Genomic DNA, 22782 nt, shown 5'->3' on the forward strand with positions numbered 1-22782 from the left:
AAGTGTCTTCTAACATACAGTGACCTGCTTTCTTAGCTTAACATGTACATCTGTGGAGCGATGAGCAAAATAAAAGCAAAGTAAAAAGAGTAAATTAACAGCTTTGGACCCATGTCACAATTAATAAAAGACATCCTGGCAGCACGAAGTGAGAAGCAACTACTAATCCCAGTTATTATGATTAATGTGCAGCAGCAAGTATATCACTGATGCCTGTCACTATGCTTATTGTCCACAGGATCACAGGAGAGTACTGCACAAAAATCCCACAGTGGTGCTTCTACATGTTGCCTTGGTAACCTATTACAGCAGAGAGAGAGAGAAAAAAAAACACACACCACACACACACACTTTCAGGACAAAAAAAAAAGAAAGGATAGCAAACTTGACATTCCATAATGAGACGACTGTGAATGGGGTACAGCGGGGGGCTTTGCTTAGAGTCGAGCATACTGTCAACATAAATACACAATTCGTCTGCCCTCTCTCAGTGAGGATAAATACCCAGAGAATTTGTCACATAGGAAAAAGTGGAAAAGAGAAGGTTTTACCGCATCAAAAATTTCTGCTGTTTGTGGATGGCAGAAAACAAAATGAGTCATCCCAGTGCACACGCAAATACAGTCTCAGCTCAGAGACTCAATGACAAAAAAAAAAAAAAAAAAACTTCATCAGACATTTCCTTCTAGCTTGTATCCCCTTGTGGGCTAAATCCTCCAGGAAGTCAGAGTGCTGATGTGATTGAAAGTGTCCCTCGCAAAGGCTTTTACTCACTCGACCACATAGGTGAGAAGGGACTGAAACGCTGAATATGATCAGAGAATATGCTGCAGTCCAAGAACACTAGCTTTACTTAAAAGATCCAACTTTTAGCAAGAACTTTCAAACATATATTCAGATGAGACAAGCTGAAGACAACAACATCTGGCTTGTTTCATTTAATCTCTCAGCTCAGTAAGAAATATCTTTAACTCCCACACAAGAGCTAAACATGGCAAATTCCTGTTCAAAATCCTCCTGAGCCTTGTACATGTTGACTGGATTATACAGGCTAAATTTTGCTCTTTTGCATGTCTGTTTTAAAATGCTGCAGCATTTTAAAGGTCATGCGGGCATATTTTTAAAATCTTTTTAGTGACAGGCAATGCCTGGAAGTGAGGATTCTGCATGTCAAATTAATCTCTCAGGAGGAGACAAAACGTGGAAAGAAATTCTTCAAGGAGATCCTTGTTTATTCATAAAGTTATGATAAGAGTCCCTGTGAGAAATCGTCTGGTGTCCAGAACCGGACGATTTTCTGCTCGACTGCACCGTCAGGCTCAGAAACTCAAAAAGGTGACCATTATCATATCAGTGAATGAACCAGGCCTTTCAATAAAACTTTGCAGCATAAAAACTGTGACGGGCGAAGGAAGACTCGGTTATTTTTTTGTAAGCTATGTCAAATGAAGTCAGACGAACCACAGAGAAAGTAAAACTGTATTCAAAGGGAAACCATACATTTTACAAATATGTCCACCACAAACCATAACATTCTGATTGTTGCCTCTGCAGTTGTGATGCCTATATATTCTCCGGCTGATGTGAATAAATAAAACGTGATTGTGGTATAAGTGACAGATATTAAACTATTTTCAGACCTTTTCAACATTCAAAAGGTCTGAATCCCCTTTCAAATTTGAAATATTAGCAAATTTTCTAAGTCACATTAGCAAAAGCATTCTTATGTGGCAGAAGTTTTTTTTGGAGGGGTGAGAATGTCAGGACCGCTCATGACAGTCATCTTCACTCCTCTGCAAGGCCAAACAATAACAACAATCACATAAGTGACACCAGCGCCACATTATTTGTTGCAGACTATAATGTCAATGTAATATTAGTCACATGTATGGGTAAAAGGCCAAATCGCATGAAAGTCTATTTGGTTTTCCATATTTTTAGCTATGTGTGGACTAGGCCCAAGTTAGGAATTATACCATCAGCTGCCATCGGAGCAGCTCGTATAACTTCAGCTAACTTTATGAGACTGAAATACAAATGGAGGATTGTAGATAAAGTTGTAAAATCTTAACAACTGCAGTTAAGAACTGTAGATGTATTCGCAGTGTTTTTGTACACAAATACATCAGTTCCAAACAAACGCTATTTTGATTTTTCAAAATAATTTTTGTCCTGTCATCCAAATAATTTTTAGGCTTTGAGATGTGGGGAATACAGCGACATGGAAAATGAGCTCTTATGTGGTTTATGAAGTAGATAATTATTTTTTAGTTAAATTTTAGTTTGCAAATATTTAATCAGAAAAAAAATAGCAATTGCATCACTAATGAAAAAGGTTTTGATTGAATGGCCCATGTGAAAATAAAAAGAAGAGTTGCAATAAAGTAGCATGTAATGCAAACGTTCTTTTTTTTACAGGTTTTAATTATATTTTTGTTTCATAACATTTAGGCATAAGCTTAGCTATTTATAAACTAATTCCTAAAGACATTTGGGATCCACAAGAAAAACACTTAAAAGCACAAACACAATGCTAACAAGTACTGTAATTAGCTGATCCTTTGTGTGTTGTTTTGCACTTAGTCAATTCACTGCCTCTAATAATCCCATGTAGGCAGTTTATAGTGCCCTTACTGCTATTAAACTCTGTTACCATGATGCCATTATCTCTTCTGTCTAGGTTTTTATGGCATAAGGGCTGAATGGTTTTTATTGTTCCTGGAAAATGATTTTCCCCAATGGCAAACTCCTCTGTTTTAGAGGTTAATGGGTGCTGTTGTATTTTAAATCATTTTAAAAAATTTTTTTTGTTGTTTTTTTACTGAGCCTTCAACTGCATAAACAAATAATTTTCTGTCTATGAAAGTGGACATGTTTCAGTAGTTCTTGTCTTAACTTGACAGGAATGTTTTGTAGCTCTCCCAAGAATCTGAACTTCTGACGTTATCCTCAGCTTTTTAAAGTAATTGCACACACATGCAGTTTCAAGACTACGCTTTCTGGAGCAACACAATACGTATGTATTTCCACAGCACACAGTCAGTAGACTTAGTCACAATTAGCATCAAAACAGATATCTTGATTAATATCACACAGTGTTTGTATTTCTAATGTGCATTTAGTTATTCCTAAATGCACACTCATTTCTTGCTAACATACCAGACTAGAAAAATTCTTTCATCCCCTGGTAAAAAAAAACCTCACAAAGCTATTTGCAATCATGTGTTCCAACTGAGGAGATTACAAGAGTGGTTTGCAGAGACACCCCTCCCTAAAAATAAGCACCTACCAACAGTTTGCTCAAGTAAAAACAGACTCTTTGGGGTAAAACTATGGATTCACAACAACCTATAACATTGCCGAAATTATCCAGATGAGAACACACAACCCTGAAAGAAAGTTTGTGTAGATTCTAAGCAATCCATGTCATGACAATCGTAAAGTGGCCTTACGACATTGTCAAAAAACCAAGAAGACACTAAAATTTACTAATACTTCACTAACTGAATTCTTTGGGTACAATAAACTAAACATCAGCAAATGGCGAATAAGCTCCAGACATTTGCCCTCAGCTACCAGTCATAAGTCTGCTTCTCAAATTAGAAAGCTCCTTACCTACTCACTTTCTATGTTTGGGATAAAATCAATACCACTCTACTATATGAAGGCATAAAAAAAATCATTAAGCAATATTTTTTATTATGACTTCTACTATATCACCATAAACCCATTCAACAATCACCTGCACCATTACCACTTAATAACATCAGTTGAGGAAATGTTGCATTCTTGAGTGCAACTACTCCAGACCATAAACAGAATAAAAATTTTAGCAGCTAATGAATGACAAGAAATTCAGGGAACAGAGTGATTAACTTTTGTCCACCTTTCACTTTTATTTTAGTCATCCTCTATTGCCACTACTGCAATGCCACAGTTTATGTCTCTCTTTGAGAATCTACATTATCAGCATTTCCTCCATCATTGTTATGTTTGTCAGAAACTTTGACTTGGTGTTCACCTGAACTATAACCTATTGTAGAACAAAGTTGCATCGCTCACTTTTATGGACTTTGTTTCAATTTATTCAGAAGCCAAGTTGCCTGCTAGAAATTTCTCTTGCTATATTTCTATCTGGTATTAAGAGCATTGTTAACCCTCCTGCAGTGTTAGCGTAAAGCTCAAGAAGAGCACAAATGGTCAGACAGCAGGGAAGCGGGGGCTTGTCCCAGTCAGTGTCCAAAACCACACACTCACAAAAAAAACACGTAAAAGTGCGGGATGAGTGTGACACTGCCAGACTGCATAGAAAGTTAAAAAATTGTGGGGTCTCTTAAGACCATGGGAGAGTTAATGTGACACCTCATTTAAGCTTCAGCCTATGAGGACTGATGTTGCTTTAAAAATCCTCTCTCAAAATTTAGATGCAAGTGGCAAGTATTAATCATCAATAATCTGATCAGAATTAGAGAATAAACCTCAACTAAGCAACAAAGGCTCCATGTGCTCTTGTGTTTTTGCAAGGTAAAGACCACCCTATACGTGAGAGGCTTCGATTTTGAGACAAACATATTTATAATCTAACATCAACCCATTGATTGTCTTTCTCAGTGGGTAAGAGAATCCGATCACATAGGCTTCTATAGTCAGTACAATCACACTGAGGAGGTATTCATGTCACAAATGACTGAACCAACCTTAATTTGGTTCATTAGTTGAATTATTGCCACATCTTACGTAAAGATACCAGCTTATTAGTGGTTTTAGTCACAGAGCAAAGTGTTTTGCAAAAAAAAAAAAACCTTAAAGTTTTATTCTTTTTACCCAAAATATTGGCACAATTGCATCTTGTCTTGCTATCATGAATCACATATTTTGTAATGTTGGCTGAATGTAACTTTGCAGACATGGTTCACTCAAACGCAGCTGTTGATCCTGGGAAAATAGACAAGATTAGGGCTTATACATATGTAGGCAGGTGTGTTGTACTCAAACAGGATTTAAAACAACGTAGTGTCCGCCTGTTCCATTCTTGAAAGCATTTGCACACAAAGACTAGTGCAGAAGCTCAATTCTAGGCAAACTACCGAAAATGAATGACTGCTTTACATAACAATTGATATAAGCCCAGATGGGGAATTCCTGCATAACAATGAGAACTGTCTCTGCACATAATCACTACCCTAAATTTTGCCTTTTGCACCATAATCTGCCTCCAAAAAAAGCTTACGCAAGGCAGCCAATGGAGTTAGTAAGAATATCCAATCATTTCAAATTTTTCAAGTTATCTCAAAGTCTGACTGAGATTTGCTTGTTAAAAACTTGCTATTTTATAGGACGAAACAATTTCAACAATGTCCCGTACACCGGGTCAAAATAAAGCTGGCACCGGCTGCTTCTGGGAGGGTGGTTGAGGTTCCAGTTAAAGAAGGGTAAAAAGTGTTTAGCCCTTGAGTCATTAGTGGAGTGGACAGGGACCAGGACTGCCAGGGGAGCTGGAAGAAGAAGCCCTTCCCTGTGGCCCATTGTTCTGGATTGCCAGTGTATTGTCATCAGAGAGGAAAGAAAACAATCCCTTCTCTAAGCTTTCAACGGGGAGAAGGCACCATAACAATAAGCCCACATCACAATGCAGTCTGCCCAAAAGACGGACACTGCCAAGCATTCACATGCAGACCACATTCATTTCCTTCGCTGACACCACTTCTGTCACAGGAAAATGTGAGGAAATGCAAACAGCTAATATTACAAGGTGGTATATTTCACTTTGAATTGTAAATCCGATAATGGTTATTCACTCTGAAAAAACCAATTCATGACCAGCAATGGTCGCGAGAGTACCTTCAGTCAGTCTTCCATAGTTCACTGATGCATAAATCTAATTACTTATGTTTATTATTCAGTTTCCAAAGGCTTTGAAGTGTATTATCCATGCCAATCTTCAAAAACAAGTTTTTGCATGCAGATGAAAGCAAAGACTATAACAGACTGAATGGCTGTGGAAAGTATGTCAAAAAGTATCCAATTAATAAATATGGCAAATGACTAAAGACAGCCTGAAAATGCTAATCATATGTTTTACCTTTCCATCAATCATGCTGCTCTTTTTTTGGCTTTCTTGCTTTTTTCTGTCTGTCTAAAACTGTGTTTGTTTGTTTGTCTGGCTGCCTTGCCGGCTGTCAGTCTTTATCTCTTGGTTTCTGTCAGCTTGTCAGGTCTGACTGTCTGTCAATTTGTATTTCAGCTTGCCATCCTTGCCTGTATGGTGTAGAGAATGAGGCCAAAAAAACTGACTTAGGATATTTTGTGGAGCAGAAAAAGTCTGTGATGCATGACCCAGACAGACAGCAAGCTGCCTGTTGGGCTCTACATTGTTGGGATTTTGTTTATGAAATTAGCTTTGGGATACATGCATAATTTACTATATTACTGGTACTTCCTTGTCAATCAATAATCACAACCTTGCGGTTTACTTTCTCATGAGAACCAAAACTACTCCCTCATATAAAGCAGAATTTTAAAAAGCTCATTATAAGCTACGGCCTTTAAAGGCTCCCATCTCGAAATAAATACTGGACTTAGAGTAATCTTCTTTGAAACAACTAAAGTAAACTGTAACAAAACTGATTACACAAGCCACCAGCTTTCACAAGAAGTCAAACAAGGCCATGTCGAGTGAATGCAGAAGGCAACATTTACATAAGCCTTTGATTAGTTTGTTCACACATGCATTTCAAGCCAAGACTTCAGCTGACTGTATGATATCGCCAGAAAGGCTAAATTGAGGTTTGTCTGAATAGTAATAGTAAAGAGTTGAACCAGTCACTAAACATGAATGCAGAACAGAACTAGGTAATTTTAATCTCGGTCATCCTGGACTGTGTATGTGGTATTTCACATACCTGGTTATTTGAGCTACTTGCTTTTTTTCATCTGAAAGTAGTCTGCCAATTTTCCTCTGAATCAACAAGGCACTTTTGTTCACACAAGAAGTGTGCTCCCTGGCTATTTTTTTCAGATCATTCTCTGTTAAGCCGTAGAGAGTTGTGTGTGAAAATCCCAGTTCACACGCAACTGAAATTCTCAGAGAAACTAGTCTAGCATATAAAAAAATAAAACATAGCATAGGATATAAAAAAAGCAAAACCTTTCTTACCCAAACTGACACTCAGCTTGAACTTGAGAAAGTCATCTTATCTACATATAAATGTCCGAGTGCATTGAGTTGTTGCCATGTGAGGTTGATTCACTTTCTGGGTTGAAAGTCAATTAGAGGGACCCGGTAAAATGTTCGGTGCATTACCTATTTATGTTTTTGGAGTGCTTGGCACTGGTAATTTGAGCTGAAAGCAAACATTAGCAACAAACTCACATTTTGAATTATGCATTTTTTGTCATTATGTTCAAAAATTGGATTAAAACAAACATAAACCCTACAAAAAGTGTTAGGCAAAACAACACTTGAACATGCCATTGCTCCATTTTGAGGAATTATGCATTAAATATGACAAGTAGCTACTTAAGATTTTATGAATCTGAACAAGAGACTGTTGTCATTTCACAATTGATTTAGTTTCGCAGTTTAGCTACATTGTAAACAAGCATGATGATTGAATATTTTATCTTTATGCCTTTTGAAATTTGTTGCTTCACATTCTCCATTTACTATTCAAAGTAATATACATTTAGACCTTTGCTAGTCACTGCAAAGGTGTAAACTGAACAACACTGTTTTCAGTTAGGAATCTTACAAACCACAAAAAGCAATCGCATACCTATGAAATGATACAGTGCTTTTGTGAAAAAGTAAGTGCAACACACTGCATGTTTTAAAGTATGTGCATTTGCGTGGGTGTGTTTGAGGAATGTAGTAACTGCTTGGTAATTAGAGTTCAGATTCAGGTATGTAGAGCCGCGGGGAAGCCTGGGTAAGACAGGCAGAAAGATAGACACTCTGTGGGTTTAGTTTGGCTTAATCCCCTGCCAGGCAAAGCCACTACAAAAGCACTCAGGTAGGAACATATCGACACCGGTGTGGTCTCTGTGATCAAAGCTTTCAGCGTCGCCCTGAACTCATGCCTCAGAAAATGGACCAATTAGCGATAAGGGTGGGTTGAGAGTTGCTTGCGCTGCATGCCATACACCGAGCTGGCAGTGGTTTCAGACAAGGTAATTATACACACTCACCTGTCTGTCTCACTAACACTCATACCCTCCGCTATTACAGCTCACTCATCTCTCAGCACCACAGCATTACATCCCTCTAACATGGGCCAATATAATATCATCTGGCATGAACCAAACTGTAGCTACTTGTGGGGGCAATTAAACTCTGTTGTAGAGTTTTAACCACCCCAAAGCGACTTGCTTTCTTCAGAATTTTGCCATTAAGCTGATGTTGGTGTCAGTACGACCAGTATCCCTCGGTATGTCCCCATCTTCTCCATTCTGATTTATGGAGTGTTTGAAGTTCCTGTTTAACAAGGAATGCTGACATTGTTCATTTAAAAAACTGAACAATGCCATATTAAATATATGGAAATTTATTTGAAGCTAAAAGTGTAACAAATATCTTATCAGACAAGAACTCAATTAAATTTTTAGAGATAAAGCTTTTCATTTATTTTTTTCCCCACAAAAAAGGTGGTCTCATATACTACAATAAATGTGCTTTAGAAAATTATGAAAGCCCAGATCATTATATTATATCTTTTTAAGCTTCTTGATGAGTCACAAAACACAGTGGATGTATTTTAATCCTTGGGTATAATTTCCAGTTTTCTAAAGATCCAACGTTTATCTACTCAGACATATAAAACAGCATTTGAATGTTGTGCAGTCAAATGTCGACTTATGATTGATGGTAAATTCATGGTAATGGTATAGCGCAAGCCCCTATGCATGATTGATGGAGTCATAAAACTGACAGATGCCAATTAGTTACCTGAGAGGAGATGACGCATTACATGACACACATGCGGACCACCCGTCATTTATCCTCTGGTTAAACCAATCAGCCACACACTATTAGTGGAGAACCTTAGTTCAAAAACTGTTTGTCAATAACAATAGTTTGTACTGCCTTTTATTGTAGGACTGATGTTCCCCCTTTTTAATCAAAATGGTAAATTATTGTCTTTTGGTTGATTTGTTTTGAATAGGCGTGTTTGATTAAGAATTTGTATTTTCTTTTATAAGTAATTAACTGAGGCTATTATTGGACTGACTATCAACCTCCAAATTTGAATTTTATAGGCTAGATAATAACTGCACATAGTTTTTAATAGATCATTTAAAAATTTCTGAAATATTAATAAAACATACAATTATCTCATTAGTCATTTTTATGTAAATGCTGATTGTTTAACCAAGTATGTTTTATTGAACCCAAGTATGTTTCAAGAGCTACTTATTCCATCTTCACAAAAGTCTGCAGACAAAAAAACAAAACAAAACGAAAAACAGGAGAAATGAAAACTAACAGGAAAACATCCAAGTATGACAAAAAAGCACAAAATAAAACCACCAAAAAGGACTACAACAATGAATAGTTCTTGTATCTTCTGGACAGTTATTTTTAACTTCAATTTCAGGAAAGTAAATGTAATGCTAAAATAGAAAGCTACTTAATCAAATATTTACATATCTAAAGTCTGAAGAGCACTAGAATTTTTTAGTTATCCTGACAGTAATTCCTCAATGTTCTAACTTACAAAACAGCTTATTTGTGAATGTAAGTGTAGTTTGACTGTCCTTATGGTAACAAGACACTTCAGTGAGTGACCTCCTGGCACAAAGCTGCACAGGAGTCAGCCATAATTAGACCTCTTGGACTATGTAGGTCACACATGACCACCTCAGACGATGCAGCAGAACCAACCCCAGAGATAAGTGACATTTTTTTGCACAGCAGTTTTTTCTATTCTGCAATCCTCCTCTATTTCTTGAAAAATCTGTCTCGCAAAACAAATTGGTGTGGGTGAAACGGAAAACATCACAAAAGCAGAGCTGCTGACAAACAGACATAAGTGAACATGTTACTTTGCATGTCTATTTCCAATTTGGGTCCCCAACACAGACAGATGCTCATGCTTGCACACTCAATACTTTCATTTCTTGTCAACCCAAGGAAGCGATTACAGTGGACATGTACCAAAGGTTGCATGTTTTTCCCAGGATATACTTACAATTCTACTGTATGTATTTTCAAACAAAAATGTAAGCTCCTATTTATGCATCCTGTATTTAGAGCCACTGATATGCATGCAGGGAAACAAATACACAAAAAAATAAACATGTTTACTTCCACAACTCAGAATCTAGTCTGTTTGCAATCCCTGACAAGAACTACGCCTTCTTCTAAGCAAACCATGAAATATATAGCTATAGCTGTGTGCCTAGGAGCTTGACTTCAAAGGGACTAAGAGGATTTTTTTAAAGCAACTTAAAGAAAAAAAATATATATTTCTATATTAAATTAACTGTATAAGGTTTCTGTGGGGGCCAGCTGAAGACGAAGTCATGGCATGACACCAGTTCAAAGGCACTTTAAGCCAAAGCAAAGTTTACTAAACAGACAAGATTACAGGGTGAAAGTATGAAGATGTACCAGAAATAAAGACAAGCTGGTATTGATAATGTGGTCGGCTTTCTTGTATGATACTACAGTATGTCTGTAATGTAGACAGGCTGTCTAGAAGCTCTAAACTATGGACCAGAATAGCTCTGATAATGCATCTGTCATGAATGTGTCATCAGGAACTGTTCCTCAGCACTGTGGAAAATTAAACTACCTTGATGACTTGCTGGCCAGCTTCATTTAAAAGCCGTTACCATGACTGCGCATATTTAAGTAATACATACATATACTGTCCCATAACAGCAATATATTTTATAAGACACAGAAGCCTACACATAACATAAATATAGCTGACGAGTGCTCTTAATGACAACTGCGAATAGTCAGTGCAGCTGAACAGAGTTGCCAGTCAAAACTCCTTGGTTTGCATGAAAGCAGAGAGCTCTCCACTGGAGAACCAAAGCCAGGAAGATAAAAAAAGAGAAAAAGCCCAGGTGTATTTGTGTATATATATATATATATATATATATATATATATATGCTTGATCACAGTATTTCTTTTCTTTCCAGATATTTTGGTACATATGCAAATGTCCATTATCTTGGAATCTATGTGCATTTTGTTTAACAGCAAACCATGTCATATGTACTGTAAGACATTTGGTATTGTTTAGGATGCATGTCCTTTCTACTTTTTAAGTTGTGCAGCATAATTTGTGTAAACCAAACCATTTTAGCTCTGGCTGTTAGTTTAGGGTCATTGTTCTGTTGGAAGGAAAAGCTCTGAACCATTTTAAAGTCTATAGAAACATGATTTTCAATTAAGGTTCCTCTATATTGAGTTTTATTCATTTTCTCATAAACTCTGAAAAGCTTTACCATTCCTGCTGAAGTAAGCGTTCGCCAAGCATGCTTCTGCCCTTTCCCCTCCTCAGTGTTTTATAAAAAGGGGCCAATGTTGATTATTTTCAGGACTGAAAGAAGTGCTTAAAACCTGAGTAACAAAGATAAGTCAGATGCTATTTCAGACAAAATTTCCAATACACTTCGAGATGTGTTTCCATGTTATTCAATCTTTTAGAAAGTGAGAGAGAGCAATATGTTCACCAGATAACAGGAATGTAAATTTATTAGAGCAAATTTGTGTCAATTTTATCCTTTTCAGTCTGTAATGGAGCATGCAAACTTTGCTAATGCTGACAGTCTTTAGGAAGTCCCAGAGTGAGCATTAACTGATTACAGTCTACAAAGTAACTTGAAAACTTTGTTTTATTAACCCTGTTTTAACCATATAAATAAATAGTTAAGGCAGTTCAAAATGTCAACCCTGTGATTATTGTATTTGGGTTAAAAAAATAATGAACACAACTTTAGAGCAACTGCCCTTCCCCACAAGTGGGGAGATATTGCATGTGCTTCTAATGTAGCTAATCAATGACTCACCACAACAGTCCTTTAAGACAAATCTGCAATTGAGACCCCAGACATTCATGAGTACTATAGAATAAGATCTAGAATCTTGGCATTATAATTTCCAAAATCCACAGCAAAATATCAGGTTGAACAATCTATTCATTTTCAAAGTTTTGTGTCAAATGTGCCATTTGGCTTTTAAATCTTTAAGCAAGGGTAGTTTAGGTTATTCTGATGAAAGATGCTTGAAAAGATGCTTCAAAGCCCCTGTGTGAGCTTGTTTATACGAGAGTAAACACAAGATCATTTTAACATGGTGCAAATACACCTAATCACACCATTTGTTAAATATAACCCAGTTTCAAATTGCAATATAAACAGCATCCTACTATGCTAATGGACTCTCTATGTCCTCTAAGGACAATGTGACTGGTCCTTGACTTTTTTATGACTTCCCCTTTATGAGTCCTTGGCTGATTATGCCTTTAAGGACCCTTTAATAAGAACTGAGCAAACAGGGCTCTCAGCAGAACAAATGGAAAACTCAGAGGCTGGTGTGAGAGGCTTTCTCTGCCCTTGTGGCTAAATGTCAGCACTATGGGAATGGACATTGATAATGAAGACATTTCCTGAAAACACAGACACAAATGAAAAGCTCTGGAAAGCTTTTACTGCAGTTTCAATTAATATTGAAAGATGCAAAAAGCTCTCAATCTGGGGAACTAACTTTCACACTAAAATTTAAATAAAATCACACTAAACAGTTAATCTAAGAGCTATGCATCAATATTAATTGAATGAAACACAATTTCAGCACTGCCATTTCAAATTGTGCTTTTGCTTTCATCTTAACGTCACTGATGTTGCGTATATGTTTTGAAAAGTGTCAGTGGAAATAAACTAAATTTCCTTGAATTATTCGTCTCTCCAAATCTTGGCAGTAATCCAGAAGCAGCTTAAAGCACTTCAACAGTCACAGTCGGCCAACTGGGGTGTACCTCAAGCTAAACTCTAATTTCCTGCTTAGAGAGAACGTTGGGATATTACTTAAGATAAGAGGCCTGGAACAGGAAGCAAAGTGAATCCTTGTCATGTTAGGTGGTGAACTTCTGTGTGCTAACGGAAGCTATGAACATGACTAGATAAAGTCTGTCTTTTGTTTCTGCTAATCCAGCCCTGACAGGCACAGCACCTCTGTGACTTCATTGCATGTTTTAACATTTTTTCAGGGGCTGCAAGTCTTCTCTTGATTGTCCCCGACTACATTTGGTCAGCTGCTCCGTGAGGTCATAAAATAGCCTTGAGGAACAAACCCTTCCCAACAACCTACCAGTGTGTCCTGACCATCTAAACATCCACCAACTCCCTTCAATTCTTAATAAACAATGTACCCATCTATTTACAATGCTCTCCCTCAGCTTGATACCCAGGTTTTAATCACCCACCCATCATCACAATGCTGGACACTTGCCTCCATAGCCCATTTCAATAGACGGAAATTGGAAATGCAAAACAGACCAGTAGTGAAAGGACATGCAGCCCCATCAGATTCCAAACAAACAATGGAGAATCTGCTCCTGTTTAGCCTACATTTCCTCCAGACACACTGGGTGAACAATGAAACCTTATGACTGACTGTCTGCTGCGTCCAAATCCAAGATGAAGCCAGGATGGGAACACATCCTCACACAGTTTCGGGTTCAGTTGATTCAAAGAGCCAAATTAAAAGATCAAATTTTTCTGAGAAGATGAAATTAATTCAATTCTAAGAAATCAGTGAGGCAGACAAATCAATAATGAGGAGCAGAAGGTCAGATGGCAACAACTAAATGTGAATAATGACTATTGTCAGCTCTCCTAAAAGGAAAATGGTTATTATTCATGCTGGAGAATATTTTCCCCAAAATGAGTTTGTTATTTGTGATGACAGCATAGAAGGAAATGTGGCTTGGTGTCATGCCCAAGTAAAGTTACATGTAGTGTACAGTATAGTCTGTGGTTTAATGTAACACTAATTCTTGATGGTTCGCAACCACATTTTTCCCAGACCAAAAGAACTTGATACATTTTTTATGTCATTTTGAATGCATTTCAGGTATTGTAAACCACAATACCTAACCCAAAACTCTGGAAAAAACTGGAACTGGAAATTTACACAGAAGCCAAGAACAGAAGACACTGATCTGATGGCCTGGCTAAACATATCGCCTACATATGGATTTTTCAATTTTTTAACAGGAAGCCACATTATGTTGATTCAAAACAGCAATTTAAAACACTGACTTAATTTTAATAGTTAATATGGAGCAACTTATTTTATCTGGGAAGTAATAATAAAATACACTGAAGTTTCCAAACTTATTTTACCGTCCTGTACATTTAGACCTTTTGGATCCATAAAAAATCTGAAGAAGTGCTTTGTAGGTAACTTTAATACAAATACACTCAAAAATAAATAGATTACTAAAATACAACAAATATTCCTAGTTTTTTTAACAATTGAGCAGCAGTAAGACTGCAAAAGAAAAAAAAGAATAAGAATCAAGCCTTAAAAGGTAAAAGAATACAAATGTTTGGTTTCAGTTAACACACTTGTATTCACCCACAAAATTTCATTTAAAAGTGAGTGTTGAAGTTTCAGGAGGGAAAAAATATTTCATCGAAAATAAGATTCTTCAGTAATTTTTAAATTAGAAATATGAGTCGAGTATGAGGACAATGTGCTGTTTTTCATCTAAAATAGCAGTTAACATTTTTTGATTCGCTGTCCTCTAAATGTCACAAGAAACAAAGACAAACAGGAGTTCAAGTGATAAACTTTCAAAAGTCTGCCTGACTTTTCAAACCAAGACAAACAACAAGAATTTATCGAACGCAGTGGATTATAGCAACAAACTAGCTAGCGGCCCCGTCTTTCCGCCGTATATTGTTCCCCGATGAGGGATCATAAAATGTGCAACCCTCTGCGCAAGTGTTTGTTTACATCAGAAGAAATAATACTCCCTCTCAGACAAGGGGTCTCAGTGGCTTTGATAAGGATCACAGCTATTTATTACACCCAGCAGAGCCTTTCAGTGAATTGCTTGATAATGAGTTGTCTCACCAGAATACACTCAGCAGACACAACAGTGGAATTCTGACTCTTGGTTTATCTAAGGGTTTATGTGATGGAAAGTTCTGCATAGATGATCAGTAAGCAAAAAGGAAAAAAAAAATTGTAAAAATCTGGTCATTGGGAAAAATAAGAAAGTTCTCTGCTCATGTTACTTTTTGTATTCAATCAGCCTTGAGTCACCATTCGCAGTCTCTGCAGGGGGTGACAAACCTCTCAAGGGCACAAAGATGGAAAATATCAACCAATCACAGGCCAGTTAGTCAAACTATTAGCTGGTCATAGCTCTATCTCCCACACTGTCCTTCACCCTGGGGTAGGAAAGAAAAAAAAATAAGTACTGGACTGCAGCCAGTTCAAAACTGCAGGGTGACACACACACATAGACACACTAACCAAAAGAGATTCAAAGACCTTGACCCACTCATTCCTCTCCAAGGCTTCAATGCCAAAGCTATGGTTCTAACTAAACACATCCTTCAAGAGGAAAGATAGTTTAACCCTCTGAAACCAATGCTTTGTTTCAGCCTCGGTCTCATGCTTAATCCCTCACAAATCCCAAACCTCTGTGGGACTCATGGTTAGCCAAAGTGGCAAAAAAATACCCAGAGGAAAGAAGCTTACGAAATATTCAAAAAGTCATTGTTAAGCAAACTTTGATTATCAGAAGCAATAACACAGTCCAAATACATGATTAAAATTCACATATATGAGAAGCATTCTGCATTTTGACAAGCAAATGCAGAATGAGCTCAAGAGAATCTAAATGCAATAAGAGCTGGAAGGGAATCTAAAAACTGCTGTTACACAATCAGATTATGCAAAGGGTGAGATCCAGGACAAAATTTTTAGAACTCAAACGAGAAAAATAAAAAAAAGAAAATAAAAATTGATACAAATGTACTTATTTGCAAACCAAACATAACCACTTGAAACATGTGTTACCAACTTCTCTGGTCAGGCACATTTTTCTGAGAAACTGAACCAGTGGACTCTGCATAAATAGAAGATTTAGGCTCTTTACAACCATGTGAAATTTTCAAAGTTGCTATAGGTAACATAAAAATATTTTTCACAGAATTATTAAAATTTTCCACTATGTTGCCACTGTCTCATAAACACTTTTTATGACTGAAGATATTTTCTTGTTTCATCTGTTTTGTGTTCAATACTTTTCATAAATGGATTTCATAATTTTGTAGTAATCTGCTCACAAAATACCCAGTCTGTTGTGTAAAGCTGACTGTACAATAAAGTGATAATGAATTGATTTGATTAAGGTATAGCCATGTTATAGTATGAAAAATTCATGTAAATATCCTAAGCTGGACCTGAAAGACAATATGAAGAGTCATTTTACATAAAGAAATATGAAAAAGCACATATTATCTGTACACAGAAAATTGTACAGAACCTACTGCAAATCTAAACATCTGAAAACCACACATAACTCTTAAAGACATGTGTTTATGTTCTGAAATGAACTTAATCAGCATAATCTTAATTACTAGGCAAAAATATATTTTTCAAATCTCACAGCTCAACAGCAGCATACCATTTAGCCACAGCAGTGTAGAGTGAGAGGCACCAAGAAGGTCCTTGGAAGGTTCCTATTTTGAATGACTGCAGTTATTCGAAAGATTTAATCAACTCTGTTACTCTGGATCTGTGTTTTATTGAAATTATATGTACGTCCACAAAATGATTTTCATTGCACATATTTAAAAAATATGCAGAATCTATTGCAAACATATTTTATAAAACTAACCATAATTTTTCAAGACAAAGAAAAAACTAAATGAGTTTAAAATGGCATTTAGGTTTTTGAGGGGATATGAAAGCTTCATTGTAGTGCCACTACCACTGGGTCATGATCTGTTTCAGAACCATGACAAAACCTCAGTTCTGAATGTTAGACTCCTTACTCCCACTCAAAAAACAGCAGACTGCTGCAGATTTAGATCTAATTTAGAATACTTTTTCTCATTTGTCATTTTGGGGCTCCTCAGGCCTATATTGACATGATTCCACTGACGGGATTGCAGAGGTCAGTTTGTGGATTACCGCAACATGTCTCACCATACATGTGCTTTTGACAGACAAGTTTATATTTCCCTGTCAACAGTGCACAGGTCAGCATATCCAAAATATCTGAGTGGATGAGTCACAATTTCCTCAAGCTTAATGTAAAAGGACTCAGACCTGAATTTCAACAACTTAGTCAGTCATTAAATCTGCCTACTACCACTCCAAATTATTACCAGAGTTGAGGGTTCCTATTGAAACAGGACACAGGAAAACCTGTCCACATTTTGATTTTAGTAGGTTAAATTATTGCAGTAGTCTCAAAACAGACCTCTGTAAAAACACAATAAATAAATCAGGCAGCTGCAAAATCCAAACTGCTGCTGCCAGAGACTTGACCAATACCAAAAAATAGATCATAACCTTTCATCTATGCACTGGTTCCCTATTTTAGAATATGTATAAGGCTATGATGGAAAAGCTTGTTGCCTGTTTGTAAGGCAACTTCATGTTTTATCTGTTTTGGGTCTGCATACATGTGCATTTTATCTATTTAGGATTTTTAATATTAATTTGTTGATTGCAGAAAAAGATTGGCTTACACCATTTGCTTTAGAAAAAAAAAAGACATCATTAATTTTATTTAATTTGACATGGTGATTAATATTTTGCCAAAAGAGATTATTAAAACTTTACTGTAGGGAATCATTTATGCTGAAGTAAACAGTCCAACAACATTTGTCATACAAAAACATGCAAATGTTGCCCCATGGAATGTTTTGTACTATACAAGCTAGAAAAACATCCTGAAAATGTACACACATAATTATTCTGGCTGTTTGTGACGGTCACTTTCTAAAAAGATGGCTCGAAATGAATTAAAAGGGGTGTTTAGCTTCTCGGAGACGACAAAAAAAGTATTTCAATCTCCATAGCTCAGCAGCAGCATGTCACACCATCATGACTAAATGCTGGGATATCTACTCTGTGTACAACAAACAAATCCACATCCAGTGCTGAGCGAATGTTTTTTTTTTTTTTTTTTCTGCTTCAGCACAAATAATGGGCATCTTTTTAGAGAACCAGAGCAAAAAAAAAAAAAAAAAAAAGCACAGGACCCAACATCTGCTTAGTAAGGGGCCTGAGGAGGTTCAAATAAAAAGCTTCCCTGTATGTACACAACAGTAACTAGGCGAGGGCGTCCTCAGCTGGTAAGGCATATGATTCAGGCACTTGTGAGGAGAGGTCACTACAGTCTGTGAATACAAGACGCCCTCTGAGTCTGGATACTCGCAGGACTGCCACAGCCACCCAGCTGGGTGCACTTCATCCCCCGCCCATGCATTCGACAAGCCTGTTGCTCATTGATTACGGCAAAGTGCTTGGGGCTTACTTGCTGTCTGGTCTGCTTGCTCCATTTCTAACTGAATACAGAAACATGAGAATAAAACAGGGTTACATGCGAGGTCAGAGTAGACTAATAATCAGAGTGTAAATCTTTTTGCCCTACAAAGAATCGCTGTCAGAGCAAAAGCTTCCCAGAATCTTCACTCTTCCCCAATTATTGATCTGCAGCTACTCCACTCCCATCGTTCATCCTGACAGCAACCACTCACACTCGTGCAAAAGTGCGGTGGTCCTGAAAACATTTCAAAGTGTCAGAGCTTCACCTGTGGTTCACAAACTGGTTTGATGGCGAGTGCTTCTCTGAAATGTGATTTTATACAAGATTTGCTTTATTTGACCATAAGTGAGCTTTAATCTATGCAATGGATGATGCTCATGGTGAGCAGGGGGAAGATCCATATTCTTAAAGCAATCATCCACACGCTAAAACTTTTTGCCCATAAGATTTTTTACTCTAACCCCCCACCCCCCCAAAAAAAGGACTGAAAAGATGTTTCACTTTTAGAGATGATGGGAGGAAGACTTCTACCACTTTCTGATGGCAACCTCCTGTTCTATATTTAGCTCCATTCATCTTCCCATCCACTCTGGCCAACTTCCATGTTCATGATGAAAAAGAGCCGAGTGGCCAACATGTTCACACTTGAGGATAGTGGGCTTGGATAGTTTATAAAAATAAAATCAGCAGTAATTCCTCTAGTTTTATTCAGACTCAACTTAGATTCTCTTCCAGCTCATTCTGCATAAGTAACATTACTATCTGCTTGTTGTGTCTTTCTCATCGCTTATTAGAGAAAAGTCTACACTTTAATATGCGTGTGAGTGCAAGAGCCATACAGTCAGACATTATTTAAAATCTGTTGGTGAAAGAGTTATAGTCGGGGTCCTGCAGGCTGGAGAAATTAGTTGTGGGGTGGTTCTGACTAATGCTGTGGGACAGTGGACAGATCGTTCTTGGAGCCTAATGTCCAAAAACCCGAGGACAAGGTCAATGATTTTTAAAGAACTCAAACTCACTTGGAAAGATGGTTGATTGCTATGAGAACTTCAGGTTTGCAATGAACCAACACTCAGTCTGCATAAAGATCTGACAGGGAAGACAACAGAAAGCTGATCTGACAGGGAAGACAACAGAAAGCTGCCCGTCTCTAATCAACGCCTTTCTGGGGAATTTATTTTTATTTGTTGCATGAAGAAGATACAATTTCTTAGAATATGAACACAAAATATAAATACTACTTTTTCTCCCACATAAAGTTACTGCAATTAGTTAGCATAAATAAAACACAGTTACATGATAAAACAGCAGCTCTGACATTATGTTGTTTTGGTATGTAGTTAGTTGCAGGAAATTTTCATTGTTTTATCGTTATCGTCCCTCCGGCTGACCAGAGATATAATTGGAATATGGAGTGTGAATTATTGGTTCTTAAATTACAATATTCTGCAAAAAATACCCCAAATGAGTCTATTGTTGTTGCATAAGTTTCCTTGGATTCAAACACTAACCCGGTGACAAAGCTTACAACTTAATATATTGTGCAGATAGATGGAAATCAGGTTGTTTAACCTTTCTTGCTGTTTTGATTCAAGTCATTATCTTTGGTAAATCTCTAAATGGTCATTAAAATCAACACGCCTATACCAAAATCCACTATTCTGATATTGGCAGTTTTCTTTTCCAAAAAACAGTATTACATCAAATAAAAAAATAAAAAAACTGAAATTACTACAAGTTCTTTGATATATGTTAATCCATCAGAAAATGACACGGAATGTCATTTCAAGGAGCTAAAGATAACGGGTCCGATTGGCATCTAGAAATAAAATCCAATGCAAGAGACTTAAAATCAATTACAAGCCTTCTAATTTGATCAGAGTTCTGTTAGCAATGCCATCAATTAAAAAGCAATCTAAGGAAGCCCATCTAACTGTATTGAGGCATTAACTCGACACCAACATCTCCTCCTGAACAAACATGTGGTGAGAGCAGAAAGGAAGAAAACTCCTTATGTCTCAAACTCTTATCTATTTTTAATCAACCTCAAACAAATGCGTCAAAGTACATCTGGTGTCTACACTGACAAAAACTGGTTTTGTGAAGATATTTTATTGTTTGACCTGCTGATCAGAGGAGGAAAAAAATAGCAATTGTGATTGCTGGTTGATGAATTGGTACATTTCTACCATCCTGTACTCTCTCTTATTATGTTACTTTTATTTTGTTATTGTGACAGTTGTGTTTCTTGTGTGAATGGTAACAAGAACTACCTAAACATAAAATGGAAGGAAGAGAGTGCATGATGCTTTGTGTGTGTAGTTTGGCCAGTTAAGGATCATTTACCTTATGAGAGTAGGGCGGTCTAGCAAGGTTGATGCCATCCCTGATGAGTCTATCCCTGATCATGATCTTCAGCTTCAGCTTGGGGTACATCACCAGCTCCCTCCTGTTGCCCAGCGTCAAGTTTCTCTGTGCGCCCATGTAGCCACCATTACGCCCGATTCGGTCACTGTTGGGCTCTGTCCAAGACCTGGATCCCCGCAGCTTGGACTCATGCTCCACCGTGTGACCCGTGTAAATCTCTGTCGCGGGTGGCATCGGTTCAAGGGTGAAGTACAGACCGCTGGCCGTCTCTTTGGCTTCCTCCTTCAGCCTTCTCACCGCGTCGTGGATCCTCTGTCTGTGGTGAGGGATGTAGACCCCGATGGCGTCCAGGTCGGGCTCTCCTATTTGTTTGCAAACTTCTAGATCGTCGTAGCCATTATCCACGAAGGACTCTACGTACTGCGAGAGCTGAAGGGTCTTCAGCCACTCGAAGACAATGACAGGTCCGCTGCTTGTCATTTTGGCTGTATGGAGAAAACTCAGGTGGCCCTTACTTTCCTGTTCTGCGTCTCAAACGCATTCTCAGTCAGGCACTGGCCGTGACTTCAACTCTAAGACTCAGCGGCGTAAAGAATTGTATTAAGCACTTCGTAGATAAGCCATGCCAAAATATTGGGCTACCATACTAAAATCATCAAAACCAGCAGTACTTCTCAATATTTAGGAACACATTCATACGAGGTAGCCTTCAAAATCCACTCGCTTTTTGAGTTTCAAAGATTGTTTTGCCCGTGCCAGCGTGGTTTGTTGTGCGCAACAAGGCTGTACCTTAAACAATCAGATGTCTCCAAGTGCTGTCATTCAAACAGCTTCGAAATCAGATTCCATCCGTTACGCACGGCAAAGCACGGCTTCAACAGCTCCTGCTGTTTCTCTTTGTCGATCGCCGGCAAAGAAAGGAGAAATAAATCCACTGAGAAGCCGAAGAGGGGGTTCTTCGATTTCTCACAAACAAACAAACAAAAAAAGCTTCCAGAGAATCTGCGTCTAAAGCGCTGGGTCTACCCTCAGTCCAGTTCCTCCACCAACCGGCACATCACTACTCTGGAGCTGCAGCCAAGAACCAACACGCTCTCTGTCTCAGCTGCTGGCGCTGCAATAACGTCCACGCCCCCTTTTTCCAAATCTTACATTTAAAAATAGTGAGCCAAATCCCTTTTTTTCCCCCTCTCCCACTCTGAACTTGTCGCGCAGCCTCGTGGCTTCCCTCCGGGTCACCAGCTTCCCCACTCATTGGACACTGAAGTTAGTTCGAAACAGAAGAGTCTGGCGAAAAGGTAAACACAGATCATGTCATCTGCTGCTGTGTTTGACATTATTACTCCCCAAAGATGTGATTTCGTCCACTCACTGACTGCACCTCTCTCTCTCTCTTGCTTGCTTGTGCACACACACGCACTCGCACTCATTCAGCGTTTCCATGCTTTGGTTTGTCCACACGCATCAGTGCCCTCTGTGTTGGACTGGCAGCATTGCAGCCTCTAAAACGGTTCAAAATCCTTTGAATTTTGATTTATGTTTTTTTACATGTCATAAACCACAAATCTCAAGTGTTTCATTGTGATTTTATTAGATGGATCAACAACAGCAGTGTATAATCATGAAGGATCAATGGTTTTCAGCTTTTACAGTTAAACTGGGAAGTGTGGTGGAAATGTATGCATGTTGCACCACTTTATGGAACAATCCCATTTGCACCAGTGTCGATGCTGATATGTTTGCAAATTCAACTATGGAAAATAGCTCAGTAAAACTGAGCCCTTCACAGAGCAAATCTCTGTGAAGGTCAACACACCTCTGAGCCCTTCACAGAGAAACATTTGTTATTCCACAATAATCTTCAGATTTGTTGCTTCATCT

General features: G+C 37.8%; 1 protein-coding gene across 3 annotated transcripts in view; it reads right to left on the reverse strand.

Moving 5' to 3' along the window:
* sash1a (SAM and SH3 domain containing 1a) overlaps positions 1-22250 on the reverse strand; it is a 156800-nt gene extending 134550 nt beyond the window's left edge. For 2 of the 3 annotated variants that reach the window (XM_055021400.1, XM_055021399.1), the window contains exon 1: positions 20881-22250. In XM_055021400.1, the coding sequence (XP_054877375.1) occupies positions 20881-21381 (501 nt within the window). In that variant the 5' untranslated portion in view covers positions 21382-22250. The remainder of the gene's footprint in view (positions 1-20880) is intronic. The other variant, XM_055021402.1, reaches the window with a different exon arrangement.
* Positions 22251-22782: the final 532 nt, after the last annotated feature.

This window comes from Poeciliopsis prolifica, unplaced genomic scaffold, assembly GCF_027474105.1.
Source record: "Poeciliopsis prolifica strain line A6 unplaced genomic scaffold, Auburn_PproV2 SCAFFOLD076, whole genome shotgun sequence".
NCBI classification, from domain to species: Eukaryota; Metazoa; Chordata; class Actinopteri; order Cyprinodontiformes; family Poeciliidae; genus Poeciliopsis; species Poeciliopsis prolifica.